The sequence below is a fragment of the Ambystoma mexicanum genome, chromosome 3p (genome assembly GCF_040938575.1).
Source record: "Ambystoma mexicanum isolate Mex_15411 chromosome 3p, UKY_AmexF1_1, whole genome shotgun sequence".
In the NCBI taxonomy this organism is placed as follows: Eukaryota; Metazoa; Chordata; class Amphibia; order Caudata; family Ambystomatidae; genus Ambystoma; species Ambystoma mexicanum.
In genome coordinates, this window is record NC_090925.1 from 732,410,033 (window position 1) to 732,427,944 (window position 17,912).

Consider the following 17,912-nt stretch of genomic DNA (forward strand, 5'->3'; position numbering starts at 1 on the left):
AGGAACAACTTGCTAAGCAAGCATCATTTTGGCTTTAGAAAGGGCGTTGGTACCAAGCACCAGTTATGGTCCCTTACGAATTTAATCTCAGATGTTTATAGATACCCTGGTACATCGTTCTAAGCTGTTTTGGTTGACTTTAGTTCAGCCTTTGACACTGTCAATCGCTCAGAATTGTTGGAAAAATTTACCAAATGGGGAATTGATCCATTGCTCCTTTATTTTATCAAACAGGTGCAAGTTTGGTTATCGCAGAACGGTACTTTAATCTCAACCCATTGAGACAAATGTCAGTTTAAAGCAGGGGTGTGTCTTGGCGCCATTTTTATAATCAAGGCTTCCGGTTTTATGGTATTTATTTTTCTGCCATTTCCTTCTGGATTTATCCATCTTTATTTTTTGACCTTTTTTTCTATATTTGTCCACATTTATTTTTCAACATATAAAAATATAGTAAGCAGCATGTATTTTTCTGCATTTATTCTAATAAAATGCATTTATTAAAGCATACATGCAGCCATATAGGAAAGAATTGCTAGCTCCATTTTTTCCATAACATACAGTTGCTCCTGTGACTGCTGCTGCCTTAAGATGTATACGGTCATAAATGTGAAGAACTTTAATGCTATTTTTATACATCTTTTACACTCCCCATGCTGCCAATCTTCAATGTGATTGGCCTGCGATGTATGAGTGACATCATAGAGAACTAGACAGAAATACTTTAAGCATTTTTTTTCCATTTTTATAAATGAATACACACAGAAAGCAGATTGATTTCCGTCTGTATTTATGTGTAAAAACGGGAAACTGGAAGCTTTATATATAATCTATATATTGCTGACTTGGACATTACCCTGATGACAGCACACAACCACCCCCCACATTTTGGGAGTCGGGCAGTAAATAGCCTCACTTACGCTGATGAACTTGTCATACTTGATAAAACATTCTTTGAGTGCGCTACTTATATATGCGGCGGAGAATGTCTTAAGGATAAATATGACAATAACCAAGATTATGGCAATTGGTAAGAAGGCATATGGGGGAAAAAGGTTTAACTGGCATCCTGGAGTGCCCAAATTGGCCCAGACGGATACATATAGGTACTTGGGTATTCAGGTAATAGCTACAACATCTTTTTTGTATTTGTATGACTCTAAAATGCCTAGGGCATGGGCCAGATGGCTGGCCATCAGGAAGGTGAATGACACATTGGATGGACGCTCTTTGGAAGCAAAGCTCTTGGCTTACAGGACAACAATTGTCCCAGGGATCTCTTATGCCCTCAAGGTTTTTCCAAAAAGGGCAATTTGTTGGCTCCCTAAACTGGAGGCAAAAATCTTAGTCTTTATTGGGCTCCCAAGCTCTGTAGGGGGAAGTCATAAGACTGGAATTAGGTCTTCAATCACTTTTCTCAATGTGGATGATAGCAGCCTGTAAGTTATGGGTTAGTATAAAGTTTGGTGGCGACAGGTATGCATCTTTACTGCATTGCACCATGGCCCATGCCGAACGCCATACTCCTAGCACATGGTTTGGAGACCTGGAGAGTGTGGCTTTTACACACTGCCAGGCTATCTCTCTATCATGTTGCGCAGAACAAGAGGACCCGCTATTACTGAGAAAACCTACCCTTAGGAGTCGGGACTATGATTGTGTACTCGCACTAACCTCCCTGGCAGGAAGGCGTAAATACATCCAGTATACCCAACAGGGGGGGTTCACCCAGGGCCCAGCGCAATACTTAGTAAAGTGGCGTCTTCCCACTTTGAGTTGCTTTATTATGTATTTGCGCCTCAACATTTTACCTGTACATGTCATCAGGGGAGCCTGGCAAGGTATTCCATTGGAAGAGCGCCTTTGCCGGCTATTCGCTCAAGAAATTGTATCTGCCTGCCACATATTGATGCATTGTCTAACCCTAACAGATTGTTCTGATAAAGCCTATGCGCAGTTTACCACACATAACTTTGGAGCTTGCTCTTTGCAGCTGAATCTTATGTGGTGGCTGCTCATCACGTTTGGCTTAGGGCCTCCACTATGGTAATGGAGGGCAAAGACGGTTCACTTCATTAGCCATCCCTGGGCGTGGTGATCGCAAAAGGAACTTTGTATGAGCTATAATAAATTGTGATATAGTACTTTCGAGTTGTGTATGTTTTTAGCACAAGATGTTTTGTTATCATATTATTCATATTTTAAATAGGAATTGATTGTATGAATTATGTACTGTTCTTATTGTATCATGTTGGATTGTTAGTGTAAAAAGTTGTCATTCAACTGTATGCACTTAAATAAAGCAGCAAAAAAAACAGGATTGTACCAGGGTGTGAGCACAGCAGGAGGTTAAAGTATATTTATTTCTACCTGCATATCTGCTCATTTATTTAAAAAAAAGGAAATGTCAATTTTAAAAACACACTTGTTTTCTGGGTGTCTAGCTAATTAACTAGGTATCCCTTATTACGATGGTCGACCTTATAATCACTTACAGACTCCCATATGGCCAAACAATGCATGCCACAACCCTTCATCGTATTCCTAAAGGCAAACCAAGAGAGATTTGTTCACCCTTAATGCCTAAACAAGTGAAAGTGCAGTCTAGTAACATACGTACAGGCTACGTAAATTCCTATGGTCAGCACTCGCCATTAAATGTTTATTGGTGCAGCCACATTGAGTTCTTCTTCATATTATTTTTTTTTTAAAGGGATATGTTATACTATTAAAGGTGCCCAAAGTGTATTAATGGTAATGACTCACCACTGGATGATGTCTTATGTGTGAACAGGGGTTGTGGTCAGTCTACACGGACTGTTGTATTCATCTAAAAAATAGATAGTACACACAGTGTATGTTGGAGTAGGAGCAATTTAATTGTTTTCATTTAAGAGCAAACATTCCTACATATAAAGCTCTGCTTATCTAATATAGACTGCAAATGTCTCCTGTATCCTGCTGCATCGACTGGCTTGATTCAGATTGTCCGCATGCCATTTAGTGTGTGCAATTGTAGCCATTTTCTTAGTTCTGCCAACAGTAAATACTAATCATGAAGGTAGTAGAAAATGGCCACCATCTTGTGATGGCAACCATAATACGGGATTACAATAGACCATCAACAATCAGCTGAATGTCTTTCCAAAACACAAGAAGGGCTGTTGCTGGGGTTTCCACGTATGAATAAATAGAATGTGAACCGCTGGCTCTGTTCTATATTTATTGGAGAGCATATCTTCCGTGTGTATGCGAACCGTAATATATATTTATATATTTGGCTTGCTTAGTCCCGTACGAATAGCCAATAACTTAGTCCTTTCTCTAAGGAATGCATAGTATCAAACAGTGAAAACAGACACAAGTGTCACAGATCAAGCGTGTTTATTGAACGTCAATAGGTTGGTAGAATGCCTATCTAAACATAAATCTCAAGATGGGAGCAAGCTACGACCATTAAATAATAACAACACAGTCCTAGTGGAGTCTATCAAAATAAAAGGGCATATACTAATAAGCCTATTGCCAATCCTTACTACTAAATACAAAATGGAGTGGGAGAACAATGTATTCAGAAGAAAAGTGTTCAAGAAATTATGTGTCAGGAGAGTTGAGCAGTTGGCTTCCCTGCCCCACGTTTTCAGCGCAGGGCAAGGTGGCACGTGCGGGCTTTGCACACTCTGGCTTCTTGGCCACAGGGTTACAGTTCAACAAATAGGCATCGGGGCCTTCTGCCAAAGTCTCTTTCGCAATGACAGTCTCTTATTGCAGACGGCCTGAAGTAACCAACAAAATATAAAAGTTCCTTTCCCTTGTCAGGGTTTTCATTTTCACAAGTTAGACTGGTCTCCCTCCTTTAGGCTTGGACCATGGACCCCCCCTCGTCTGGGCTCAGATCCCTTTTGATGCCAGAATCAAAGACTTTCGATGTGCAATGGGTTTTGCTTAAACCATCGCAGGACCACTTCGATTCACTTCACACAATTTGCACTTCATATCAATCTTCTACTTTAATTTCTTTTGTCAGGATACCGTACAGAGACCTTCGACGGAGCACATTCACAGTGCCGAATCACTCCGTCAACGGTATTGTATCTTTCCTTCTAATGTTCAAATATCCACCAGCAATTTAGCTTCACTCACGTCTTTCATCGAACGCATTTAACAATGTTCGTTCCAGCGCTCGTTTCACAATGTTGCCGCTTGCAACCTTAACTTCAACAGACAGGTCTGGCAACGGTCTCCCCAACTAAAACAGCTGTGTTGTTCTCTGTCGCTTCTTTGTTCTTGGCGCCAAGGACAATACCACAGCGCCTGCTGCTCCTCCCCGCCTTGGTCAGTTACGCAGTAGGACCCTCGGTATCTCCGACACACAGTGCAGGATTCTTGAGCCTGGTTTCCTGGTCTTACGTTTTCTGCCTTGAAGGTTTCTTGTAAGTAACAGCTTCCTGCCAAAGAGGTCAACGGTGTTGCCCCTCTCATGAACCTCTTGTGCCTGGCTGTCTTTCTCCCCTCGTTCAGCTGCCGCCTCGAAACTGCTGTACCTTTTGTGTTTTGTCTCGGTCCCAGTGTGCTCTTATTCTCCATTTTATCTGTGTGGGGAAGTGTAATGGAAGTCAGGTGTGAGTGATTGTTGATAATTGCCTGACCATAGTATTGGGACATGTCAGGTATACGGCTCAGGTGTGAGTCTGTTTTCTTCCAGAGCGGGCTTTCCGTGTAAAAGTGTTTGTGCCGGAAAATGGGTTTGCAAGGGGAGGGGGGACTGAGTTTCTAAATTTCCCATCGGTTAGGATGTGGTAAAGGTGTTACAGGGATGATAGGTTCACTGCGTCTCACCATCCGGTGTCCCACTCCCTGACGACCCCTCCCTCAGGTGATCCTCTCGCACTGGTCCACCCCCAGGGTCTGGATCCAAAGGAGATGACCGTGCACTGCCCACCTGAGAGAGAGATCTGTGAGGAACTGGCTGGTGGGACACCTTCTGGTTTCTCACATTTCATAATGGGAAAACTCTTATTTTTGTGTCTATCGAACATCAGGCAGGCATAGTTCTTAACTTCTAAAATTCTCTTGTGTTGTAAGAAGAGCTTTCTGTGGCTCGCGAGGGAAAGGAGGAAAACCTCCTCTTTCAGCCTCTGCTTCAGCAACAACCCCAAAACCCCTTTGAGTTCTTGCAGACTAAGTATTTGGAGAGTTGGCGGGGCATAACCTCCGCTGCTAGGGTACTACAAACAGTGGACCACAGCTACTGCCTCACTTTCTTAAGTCGACCCACAGATAGATTGTCCTCCAGGAGGCCAATCCTTGAAAGATCTTTACCCTGTTTTGAGAAAGGTGCAATAGTCAGTACCTGTAGCGGAAGAGAATCAAGGTTGGTACTCGCCTTATTTTCCAGTTCCCAAGAAGGGTGGAGGTCTGCGACCCATCTTGGGCTAGAGACGCTTGAACAAGTTCCTCAGGAAGGACAAGTTCAAGATGCTTACTCTCTCGCAGATCCTTCATGCCCTTCGACTTTAGGATTGGTTTGTGCCATTGGACCTTCAGGATGCTTACTTTCATGCGCCAATTCATTCCAAAAACAAAGTACCCTAGGTTCGCCATTGGCAGTTCACACTGTCAGTTTTGGGTCCTGCCATTTGGGCTCACCTCTTCCCCGACAGTTTTCACCAAGCTCATGTCCGGTGGTGGTGGCAAGTCTAAGGAGGGAAGGGACTCGCATCTACCCTTACCTGGACTATTGGCTGATCAGGGCTTGTTCTCCCGACAGGCTCAGTATCATCTCAGTCAGATTTGCCACTTCCTCCAAAGGCTGGGTTTCTGCCTGAATTTCAAGAAGTCTCACTTGCCACTTTCTCAGAAACTTCAGTTTATTGGAGCGGTCTTGTATTCATCCACAGGAAATCCTCTCCCCCACTGCCCCCCCACAACCCGAGGTGAGGGCTCAACATCTTTTGCAGATGGTCCAAAAGTTTCAGAGTGCCCATTATCTTCCGGCCTTCAGTTTTCTGAGGTTGCTCGGCCTCATGCATTTTCCTGCTGCCAGAAGCCCGTTTTGAGAATGAGGTCCCTTCAGTGAGCCCTCGGATCCCAGTGGTCACAGTTCTCTGGCAGAATGACGGACCTTCTTCAGGTCCCAAACAAGGTTGCACGGGATCTCCTGTAGTGGACCTGTCGGAAGAACGTGATGAAAGGAGAATAGTTTTGGCAACCATGGCCGGAGATGACGGTTGTGACAGATGTCTCCCTCGCAGGGTGGGGAGCTCACATGAACAGCTTCTCAATCAGCAGTCGCTGGTCTCTGTCGAAGTCCAAACTTCACATAAATCTTTTTGAGCTGAGAGCAATCGGACTAGCGCTGATGGCTTTCTTTTCTGCCTTCTGTATGGGGGACGAGTGCCCTGATCATGATGAACAATACAGTGGCCATGCATTATGTGAAGAAACCTACAGATCCCTCACTAAAACCCGGCCTAAAGTCTCCTCCCAGGTGGCCAGGGAAAGACAGATGCTTCCTGATACTAAACCTGGGGGTGGTGTACTGCAGGAGGATCACCTGGGAGGAGACGGGGCCCAAGGTGGTGAGGAGATCCCGTGGGATGAGACAGTTGTCCTTTAAAAGGGAGAACCTTTTAAAGTTACCAGAACAAGTAATGGCTTATTGTCATTATGATGTATCTGAACCACATACAAGATCTGTGGCTCTGGACATGACATAAATACCTTAATCTGAACAGAGCTTAGACAAACGCTTCAAAATATTTCAGGATACAAATCCTCCCCACTCCCAAAGGTATAATGGAAAGGAAACTAGAAATATTGCCTTAAATAGACTGTCTTCCTTTTGTAAAAACGAATTTTAATGGTTCATCCTTAAATGACACTAAGGGAAAAATATCTACCCTTAAAACTCAGAGGTTATTCAAAAGAACTAACTTTGTTGTTGGGGACTAAAAAACGCCCATAAGTACTAGGGCGAGCAAGAGGCGTACTGTACTAGTAGTCAGGCACTTAAGCCTAATATCCCACACCTGAAGCAACCTGAGAGGCATAAAAGTCCCCCTCTGGTGCAGGCAATTGGGAGGAGCTGGAACTGTGGCTCGAGTTTGTGCAGTAGTAGCAGAGGCAGAAGGAACAAGGCAATGTGTTGGCAATTTAAGCAGAATCCTGAAGTGCAGGGGCTTTGCACTGGAGGGCGTGTAGTAAGGCTGCCTTTCCCCAGCTGAGCCTAATTGCAGGGATTGTGCAGCGAGAAGCGTGTCAGAGACTGTGGTGAGCAGCTGTCGGGAAACCGTGGGTCTCAGGAGCGAGAGTGGTTCCTTAATTGAGTGGCCTAAGACACCTTCAGTGAGGAAGGGTGTGGGTTGCAAGTGAAGCCAGAAGCAGGGGAAGTGGTGCAACATATGGAGAAAGGAAAACAGAAGCCGGTGACAATTGTTAAACCTTTAAACCTTGTAAAATCAATGAAGAACTGGTCACATTTGTGCCTAATTAAGTTTCTTAAGTGAAGAGTGAACTCTGAATTAATACTCACGCAGAAAACAATTGTTTCTGAAGAGATGTTTAGTTTATAAACCATTGTATTTGAAGTTTGAGAAAGCACGCATTGCTCAAGCCTCTAGTATTACCCTATTGAGACTGAAAGCAGCCTTTCCCAAAGCCAGAGAGCAGTTTAAGCAATGCTGTGAGCCAAAAGAACTTTTGCACTGCCCATGATACTAGTGTGCAAGCATACGTTTCTGGGTAATTATCCTAACAAACAGTTGGCAAAGGGATGCCGGCAAGGTTGGGGAAGGGAATCTTGCTATTTATAAATATTCTTTGAAGTTGATACAACCTACATTGCCAAAGACTGTAGAAGGAGAGAGGAGTGTGCCCTAATGGCAATTAGAGGTTGTTGATTGCAGATAGACAAGAGAGAGGCAAAGAGGCTGCCCTTTGGAAAACGGGTATTCGGAGGAAGAGTGCTTATTTGAAGATGTTGAGGCACCTGAAAGTCAATCTCGTCATAACCTGTTTGAAGTTAAAAAGTACTGAAGCTGTGGTGGTATATTTGGGTTGTCAGTAGATGTGAGACTTCAGTAGCACAAATGACATGGAATACTGTCAGGCAAAGGAGGTGCCCTCATGGTAAACTATTGTAGAAGTTGAAGTTGTAGAAGTGGAGGATAGCTCAGGGGCAATGTGCTCGCCTTGGAAGCAAGAAGACACGGACCAACACAGGTTTGATCCCCGGGTCTGCGCTTAGAAACCTCTGGGCATTAAGCACGCTATAAATAACATATATCAAGTAGAAGTGCTGTGAAGTCATTCTGTCAAAGATACCTACTGTGAATTGTGATCCTGTAAAGAGAGAGATGATTAAGCAATATGCCCCTTGCGGCGGGGGCATTACCGAGTTAGGTAATGCCCCAGGGCCCATAGTTATAGGCCCAGGCCATTACCTGACTCTGTAATGCCTTTGCCGCGAGGGGCATATTGCTATTATAACCATGGCTCGCAAGATCTGCGTGACCGGGGTACAAAAAGCACTTTTTTCTGGCCTGAAACATGAAAAGACCAAGAAACTGGCCACCGGGAAAGGCTAATCAGAGTCCGTTTTCCCTTTCCATGGCGGCCATCGGGAGCGGACGCGCTGGGAACAGAAATGTTCCCAGCGCGTCCGTTCCCGAAAGACGACAGAGAAGAAGGTAAGTGGGGTTGGGAGGAGGGGGTGGGAAAGCGAAAAGGAAAAAAAAAAGGAAGTGGGCGGATGGTGAGGAATGTTGTACTGCATTCTCCCTAGATGGTTATCTTTGTCCCTAGAGGGGGATTCTCTCCCCATGAGACACTCACGTTGAGTACAACCCCCAGGGGGACTCTGGCTAGCCGCCCCACCTCCCTAGCCTCATGGGAAGGGACTCCCCTTTGGGGAGAAGTAACGACATATAAGGGTTCGCCACACTAGATATATCAGCTGTCCGACTTGGTACAAACTACAGTTGTTCATAAACCAAATAGATTTATCCAGTTTTCCTGTTCAATTGCACACTATCAGATTTGATTTGTTTGTGTTTATTTCCAGCGTAGTCTTCACTGCCTATTCCTGGAATTTGTTTAATTACCTTTTGTAGGTCAATTGTGGTATGATCCAAGACCTTTAAATCATCCACATAAGCAATCCAACATATTTGAATGCCACCTACTTGGGAGGAATGATCTTCAATCATCCAAATATACATCCGGTAGGAGCAGGTTGAATAAACAACGTGCTAATACGCATCCCTGTCTATGTCCATGTTCGGTGGACATTTTGATGATAGAACCCCTGATTATCCAATGTTATCTGTATTTTCTTTTCATAGTATAAAGCTTTTACCATTTGCAATAGACCTCTGTACAGGTAGTATAGACAGAAGTATTCTATGGAATAAAACAATGAAAGGCTGCCTTGAGGTCAATACATGCAGCTAAAACGGGTATACCATGATCTAGTTGCATTTGGTTTTGCAAAAGTCTATGAACCAATCCATTCAAATTGGTTTCCAATCCTTTGCGGAATTCGGTTTGGTAGATTATCCTACAGGTGTTAATTGCCCAGTGTTCAATGTCTGCAAGTATCATTTTCCCAAATATTTTACTGGTTACATCAAGAAGGATGATGGGTCTGTATTTTTTCGCATTGGATCTATCCCCCTTCGTAAAAATATTTACTATGTGGGACAGTCGTCAGGTATTTGGGTAATCTCTAACATTATTTGTTGAAAAGGAGGGAATAAAATGTCATCACAGACATTTGATAACTGCTTAAGCGGCTGCATTAAGATAATCCATCTGGGCCACAAGCTTTCTATGGTTTTAGAGTTTCAGAATAAAAGATTACATCATCTACAGTAAAATAAAAAAAAACAGGGAAAATCCAGTCTAATCCCCTCTTGTTTCAATTCCCCCTTTGAAGATTCAGCATAAAGATCCCTAAATGTCTGTACCATTTGGAATTTTCAATGGGGATAATTTGGGCTTCAGCTTGGTCCACAAACATTATTAATCAAATCCCAAATGGTTTTGATATTAGTAGTCAACCTAGCATACGTTGTCTTATTCGATCTCTGGAGCCTCATAGATTTGTGCAGTTGCACCCAATTTTAAAACCGTTTTCTTTTGTCATAGCAGTAGATTTATGTGGTACAATACTTATGTATCCATATAATATCCTGTCTTCATAGTCTTTTTTTTATTTTGATATCACAATTCCGAGAACATCTTGTCAATGGCCGAATCACTGCCTGTCTCCCTTACCTTTGGACGCAAGCGTTGTTCTTTCAACAAAAAAGCAGAAAAAACATTATGTGGGAAATTGAGTATCCTGCTCCTGTAAAGATAACTAGCTGATATTTAATGTTGGCTTCAACAGGGGTACAAGCTGTTTTACCGCATTGGTAGCCAAATATATATATATATATATATATATATATATATGTGTTTTAAGTACTGCTTTAAGACATTTTGTATTTTAGGGCTTCTTTTGTTTAACAAAACCATGAGGTGTGTTTAAAATGTACAATCATCCCATGTGGGCTCTTTTTGAGTCCACATTGCACCCTTCATTTTGATTGTGTGTGGTTTAGAACATTTGGAAGTCCCTGGGCTCCCCCTATTGCATCGTGTGGGGTGGTCTAGACTGAGTAGCAGTTCCTCTGGCCAAACGGAGTGATTGGAAACTTGACTGCTTTGTCCCTAGCCCCATCTTCTGATTGGCGGGTTGGCTTTGGCGAGCCCCTAAAAGTAGAGGTACTTAATGGTTTTCCTGGTCCTTGCTCGCTCTCTGGTTGCTGGATATTGGAAGAAGCAGGTCTGCTAACCTGCTGGAGGAGTTTCCTGCCTATTCCTTCATCTGGTTATACTAGCGGTTTGCTGTTGTTTAGGCTTATCCGGGTTGGGGTATTCTGCTGCCACAAGTCTAGAATGGCCTTCCTGTGTCCTCCTGCTTACTCCACTTCTCTGTTGAGTCGAGCCTTACTTGCTGGGACCAACCCATTTTCTTGCTGCTGCCCGCTCTTTTCCCGCTGCTGCCTGCCATTTTCTGCCAGGGTCTCCCACCTTGCTGCGAGTAGCTACCATCTCTTGGAAGAGTAGTGGGACACCATTACCCAACCAAATCTGCTACTTGGTCCATCCTGGGTCTACCACTGTCTGTTATCGTCCTGATGGGATTGTTTTCTGCTATGCTGCCACTCTCCTTTGTCCACTGAGCTACCCTGTCTTGCCTTCCTTAAGTCGTCTTTACTGGAATTTTCACTGCTGCCTTGAGGGGCTCTGTGGTCGGAAAGTCCTTTGTTCTTATCCACCAGGGGGTTGTTTTTGGATCCGGGTTCAAGTCCCTCGGCTCCAGATCCTGTAAACTGAACCTAGGAAAGAACTGTGCTTGGCGGACTCAAGGCCCATTCCTGCATGTCCTATTGGAAAACACTGGGGGATATTCATGTTTTGCTACATTCTCTCCTGGGGCTCCTGGTTCTCAAATCCTATAACCTGTTCATTGGGGTCTCCCCTGGTGCCCCCTGGGTTGGTTTGCTGCTGAATCTGCATCTATGGGATAAAACCGAGGCTTATCGCAATTTTCCCATACATGAAGATGGCCTACTGACTTTGTCCCATTGACATCCATGGAACATTCAGCTTACCTTGGAACTCTTAAAGTGCCTTGGTGGAATTTGCCTACCCTTTGGCAATTTTCCTATACTTCTCTAGAGTTCTAGTCCAAGACCTACATTTCCAGCACTTACCAGTGATTTTTATATGTATGTTTCAAGTGTGGTCTAGTTCCCTTTTCTGCTTCGGATCAGATACATATAACAATAGTGTATTGTCATTTTGACATTTTACTGTTGTGCAAGCACTGTGGATTTTTAACTGTTAGAATGTCTTGTTCCCCGTCCCCCATTGTCACTACGCATTGCCTGCCTATCTACGATAGGGAATCCACATTAAAGTGTATGGGCGAGGGGAGTCCTCAGATGCTTACTGTTTTTATACATATGCTATGTGTGTTAATGCTGTGTATTATGTGCTCAAGTACTTTTTGGAAGCCTGGGGAGTATTGGGTTAGTGCACCATGGTCGGATGAAGGAGTTGGGCACTTTGAGAACGTTTTGGTGTTTTTTTAATTAAATTATATAAAGGCCTACAGTCCCTATTGCTAAAGTGGTCCCACTACCTATCTAAAAGAACTAAGGGTGCTTGTCAGTCGTTGGGGAGTTTCCAAAGTAAAAATGTCCTTGGTCCAAACCTAACTCTACATGACCCTACCAATAAGATAGACAATTTGGTCATCCAAGAGAAGATCCTTATTCTCTTGGGTTGGTGATTTCTTCAATAGTCTCTGGTTCAAATGTCTGTTTCACCTGTTTCCTCTTTATGATCTTCTTCAATAAAACCTGGGAATCTCCCCCATGAGATCTTTTCATTCTCGAACAACGCTCCTGGCTTGTATGCTTTGTTTAAAGATATGCTGTAGCCGCAAGTCTTTACATACTTTCTCACACTCTTGTCTCTCGTTTTATAGTCTCTCGTTTCACCCTTGGTTATATTATGTGGAACTTGATCCCCTTGTATAATGTCTTTTTTCACAGATCTTTCTTTAGTGCTTTCTCTTCTATTTTCATACTCTCTTGGCTTTTGAGACTATGTGCCTTTCTCCCGGTATAGTTTTCTCTAGTCTCTCTCTATTATTCTTTTGGGGTTATTTAATACTCACTTTACTATCTCTGCACATTGCCCGTTAAATAGCTTTAGTCCTCGTGTCTCCTTTTTTTTTTGTGACTAGGACAAGTTACTCTTCATGCACGTTGTTGCCCTCTTTGGGTTGCTGGTTATTGGCTGTGAACACCTTTCGCATTGGTAATTTAACAATTGTGTTCCTCTTTATTTTTTATTTTTGGATTTGTAGAGTGCAGTAAATTGTATTGCTGCAATGCCATCCTTGCAGGAACTTCTATCGAAAACCTAAATAAACTACAACTGATCCAAAACAACACTGTCCGGGCCGTGTGCGGTCTGAAACAATCTGACCACATCTCTCTAGTGAGACGCAAAGCTCACTGGCTGCCAGTACAGGCACGTATTGAGTTTAAAATCCACTCAGCCACACACCACTGCATTCACAACACTGCTCCCACCTACCTCACCCATCGCATCTCAAAAAAGCCCAGTCTATGGAGCTTGTGATCTTCCACCTCACTAACGACCCTGAGATTTAACGGACAACGAGAAGGAGGAGCTCGTTTCACTGTCATCGCTCCCCCTCTCTGGAATGGGCTCATGCCTTGTAGTCTAGGAGAGCGCTCCTATCTGATCTTTCATTTCCCCCACAGAGCTGCAACTGTTATCTGTTCAACAAATATGCCTAAAAGCTGCTGTCTTACCTTTCTTACTGTATTGACTATGCTGTAACCTTCGGGTCTGGGTGCTATCAACAAATGAAATAAATAAAATAAGTGGTCTGTTAATTTCTATGATATTGCATGTACATATATGCAAAGAGCCTATGCAAAGTACGACTGCACCTTTGGTCCTGGCTACGGTTAAACATAATCTTCCATTTTGGTACCTTCATTGATTGATTTAAGAAATTGCAGCAATGGTGACATGCACAACACTGCACCCTCCTATCCCTAAGAACGGCAAGAGGAATGCAAGCTTTCGCGTGCACGCACACCATGGTCTTTCACATGCACTGAGTGGTTGGTGCTGAAGGCAAATAACATGTAACCATTATTTTTCAACATGTTCCCTCTCCTTCTGTACTATTCTAGGTTTAAGTTGAACCCCAATTGCTTTTGTTAAAATCCCTGCGCTCTCCTGTTATTTCTTACCATCTTGGCGTCCAAGAAGAAGCTTTGTGATTTATAAACCTTTCAGTGATCAAACTTCATTTTTGCATGTATGCATGATAGGAGCAGGCTCCTCTAGGGAACAAGAGGGAGAGCGGGTGAAACGAAGAGAGTGTGCGAGACACTCACTCCTCCCTCTTTATTTCTCCCTCTTCCTCATCCCTTTCTCTCATACCTCTTCTCTCCCCCAACCCCTTCACGCTCTAACCCCTGTGCGCCCTCTCTCTCTCTCTCTCTCTCTCTCTTAGTTAGATGCATGGGATTCCCAGGATGTCTTACCCCTCTATTTTGTTGGCAGAGAGCACAGGATCAGCAAGGACTATGACCGGGAGTTCCCAGAGGTGGAAGTGGGGGCCAGGATCCTCTCCAAGACTTCAGGAGCTGGCAATGCACAGGGACGGGGTAGCATTGAGCAAGTGGACCTGGAAAATGAGGTGAGAAATGGAGGTACCCTTTCGCCTTGGGCACCCCATGTGATGTGATTTCTAATGTGTGTGTGGTGTTTCTGAACAGTGTTATACCAAGTGACAACATCTGTGTTTCTTTTCACGCCTCATTGACCCCTGACACAGGAAGTTGACAGTGACGACGAATGGCGACATCTGATTGAAGCCACAGAGCCCTTAAACCTGCAGCTGACAACCCCCCTGACCCTGCTGGAGGACCCAGTCTTCATTCAACGCATCCGCCTACGTCTGCAGGACTCGGGCATTCAGGTGAGGCAGGAGGGAACTGGACAGGTTGGCACTGAGAAGCTGGCACTATGGAGCACATACTGCGAAACACTACTGAGAGGGAACTGAGTTCTCAGATATTTGAAAAGTGTAGTGGTGCAATGGGTTGTGAGTTTAAAAAAGTCGACTTGCAGAAGGCTACTGGTACTGAAAGAAGGTACTGTTAAACAGAGTACAGAGGCTGCGAATACTTGGACAAATGCTACCAATAATTGGGTACTGGGAGAAAGGGGGGCAAATTCTGCCAGATGTGTACTTGGAGGAAGCTACTGGGAATGGATGCTACAGGAAGCTGCTCAAAGGGTGCTCCGAGTGTTCATGAAAGAAGTGTATTGGAATGGAGAGTACTTAAAAGACGGGGCTTTGTAATGGGGATACTAGGATTAAGGTTGTTGGGAATGAGTGACCTGGATTCCTGGGCTGTAGAATGCCAAGAATGCCTAGAGTTAGGCCACAAAGATATTTTGGACTCTCCTTTTGCAGTCTGTCATTCCCCTTGTTTTTATGCCTGCTTTTTGCTGACAGGAGGCCCTCTGTGAGGTCCCCCACAGCGCTGCAACTGTTATTCTATGCTGCCTTCAGTAGTCCATGTGGCTACCAGGACAGCAGTACTAAAAAAGTGCCCCATTTCATGCCTGTGTGTGGGAACTCATATGTTCTATAGGATTGTACAGTGTTGAAGCATGTTAACCACTTTGGCAGCCACCTGATCTCTGAACGGAAACGCAGGTATTACTAAGAGGTTTTAAACCCTGTGACCTAGCCATTTTTCCGTAGTTGACCTTTCTGTGTTTGACCATTTTGACAGTTTGTGTCTTTGTGGGCTCTCTTTTGAACTCCGTAAAGGGCCCTTTGAGTGAGTGGCATTAATTTCGGACTGGACCACTGAATCTATGAATCTTGGGCGATTTTCTTTATATGTCTCAGCAGCATCTTCCACATACTTGGGTGTGTTTAGGCCTTTTCTCCGACACTGATCGCAGTCTCAAACTGGGACTCTGTGCAGATTTTTGTGCAGATCATCTTCCAAGGTATCAACATTGCAACTTTGTCTGCTTCTGATCCTATGGATAATTTCTGCAACCTTCCTCTTCCAGGCCACTGGTTGCCGAACTTGTCAGTAATTTTTGTGTGGTGGGGTGGGGTCCTTGATCCTCACCAGCCTGAATGGTGCCTCATCTGCATCTCTAGTGTTTTTCTAGAAACTTGAGGTCTACTATGGACTTTGTCCCTTTTGGTTCCTATGGACAAACGTTTTGAACTTTTAAAACTCCCCAAAAGTTGTTGAAGTTTACTTATGTACATGGATTTAAGTTGGCTGAGACCAGCCAGGGAAGATCACCAGTAGACTCCAAAAACTGGTCCCCAGCTGAGGCTACCTGGAGTCTCCCACTAGCCCTAATAAGCATCTGGGCCAACCAGATTTCAGAGTCCGCTATTGGTTAGGTGGGGTTGGGCAGACGTGAGTTGGCATTTATACTTAATGTATTAATCTGTATTTAGCAGGAGGCTTGCTTGGTAATCTAACAATAAGTTGGTACATTTAATTAAAGTTGAAATCTGGTATGAACTTCTTAAGCCTCTGAAGCCAAAGAAGTTTGTAACACCATTATGGAAACTGTTTAACCAAAACACAGTATGTGGTTGCGTGAACTCTGTTTCTGATGTTTGTTAATCTGCTTAGAATCACATGCTGTGCATAGGTCCGACATCCAGTGGTCACTGCGGAGTATTGCATTTTGTTTTTCGTAGTCGAAAAGGGACGTCGACAAGGCGTGTCTGAAACACTATCCCTATAGTGACGTGCGTTGTACCCACAATCCCTCACGCGTCGAGGTCCCTCGGATTGTTTTTTTCCGCCCAGCTACTGATCGCCTTTACGCGGAGCTCCTCGAGAGACATTGCAAATTTCATCTCCTCGACCTTTGGTCGTTTCTCATTAATATTAAACACATAATCCCTCCCTCGACGCAGTTGTGAAGCTGTTCTCTGCCGAGCAAGATCTTCGACGGAGGGTACGAGCGGAGGAAATCCTTCGGCGTTGCCGAACACGTGGCCTGGCCTCGCAGGCCATATACAGTAGGGAGAGTGGGGTCGTGGGACATCTCTGGTTCTTTTCTGAGAATGCCTTTCCTTTTCCCCTTCCTTTCCCTTTCCCCTTCCTTTCCCTTGGGGTAGTTATCACGGTTTATTGCCTCGGCTATGGAGAGGACACCCTTTAGGTTTTGCCCGCTTTGCAAAGGCAAATTTACTTGGAAGGACAAGCATTCACGGTGTAACCGCTACTTGCCCCTCGATCACAAGGAGGAAGGTTGCGCGGCTTGTCGGCTTCTTAAGCCTAAAACTCTAAAAGACCGTAGGGTTAAAAGGTGGGCGGCCTACGCGATGTCGAAGGCCGAAGGTTCACCCGCCGCTGCTACCACCGACAGTGACGAGGAACGCGATAACACGACCTACACTACGGAAGTCGAAAACCCCTCTAAGGAGCGCTCGCGCGCTTCGTCGTCTGTCCCCGGCCCCGACGGGCTCGGCTCACGCCCTGCTTATGGGGATGAACACCCCGGCGACATTGACGCACACAAAAACTCACTTAAGCACACAACCCACGGCTCTTCTTCGTCAAAGACGAAGAGAGCATCAGCGCCCAAGGAGACGCAGGTTCCACCGGCGGCCTCCTCGGACCGTTCGGGTTCGAAGCCCCTCTCGCAACCGCTGCCGCGACCAGCGACTGGGCTTTCGGCAAATAAGGGCGCCGCCCCCAAACCATCGGCTGGCGCGCATCAACAAAAGGCGCATGCCGCCGTAGAGCGATCGACACCCGTAGCGTCGAAAACGCAGGCCTCCGCTGACAAACGAGTCGCCGACAAACGATTCGCCGAGAGCTTGGCGAGGATCGCTGTAGCCGACGCCCAGAAGCGTACGCCGAAGGACACGTCGAGCGCTACGCAGAAGTCGAAAGACACGCCGAAAAAGCCCGAAGAAAGGCAGGGACTACCCCCTTCAGTCGGGGGGTCACCCAGCACACCTGAAGGCTTTTCAGAGGGCGACGGGACACTTTCCTCGACGCTTTGGGAGAGGTCGAGCCGTTTTCAGCTAGATGACTCTATTTTTCCCCCGCCAGACCGCTCAGGGGTACCCCATGAAACCATGGAAAGACTCCACCTCTGTATGGAGAGGATGCAAAGGTTTATTAATACCCAGACCTCTCAAACTCCCAAGAGAACTAGAGAAGGGCCTCAGGAGGACCCCAGGGCCAAAAATCCGAGGCTAGTCAATCCCCAGCAGGACACAGCCTCAGACTTCCATG

At 45.0% G+C, this 17,912-nt stretch overlaps 1 protein-coding gene across 1 annotated transcript in view; it reads left to right on the plus strand.

Moving 5' to 3' along the window:
- STK36 (serine/threonine kinase 36) overlaps window positions 1-17,912 on the plus strand; it is a 682,518-nt gene that overhangs the window by 175,218 nt on the left and 489,388 nt on the right. Inside the window, exons 9-10 of the mRNA XM_069651602.1 lie at window positions 14,170-14,305; window positions 14,444-14,587. Coding sequence (XP_069507703.1) covers window positions 14,170-14,305; window positions 14,444-14,587 — 280 coding nt within the window. The remainder of the gene's footprint in view (window positions 1-14,169; window positions 14,306-14,443; window positions 14,588-17,912) is intronic.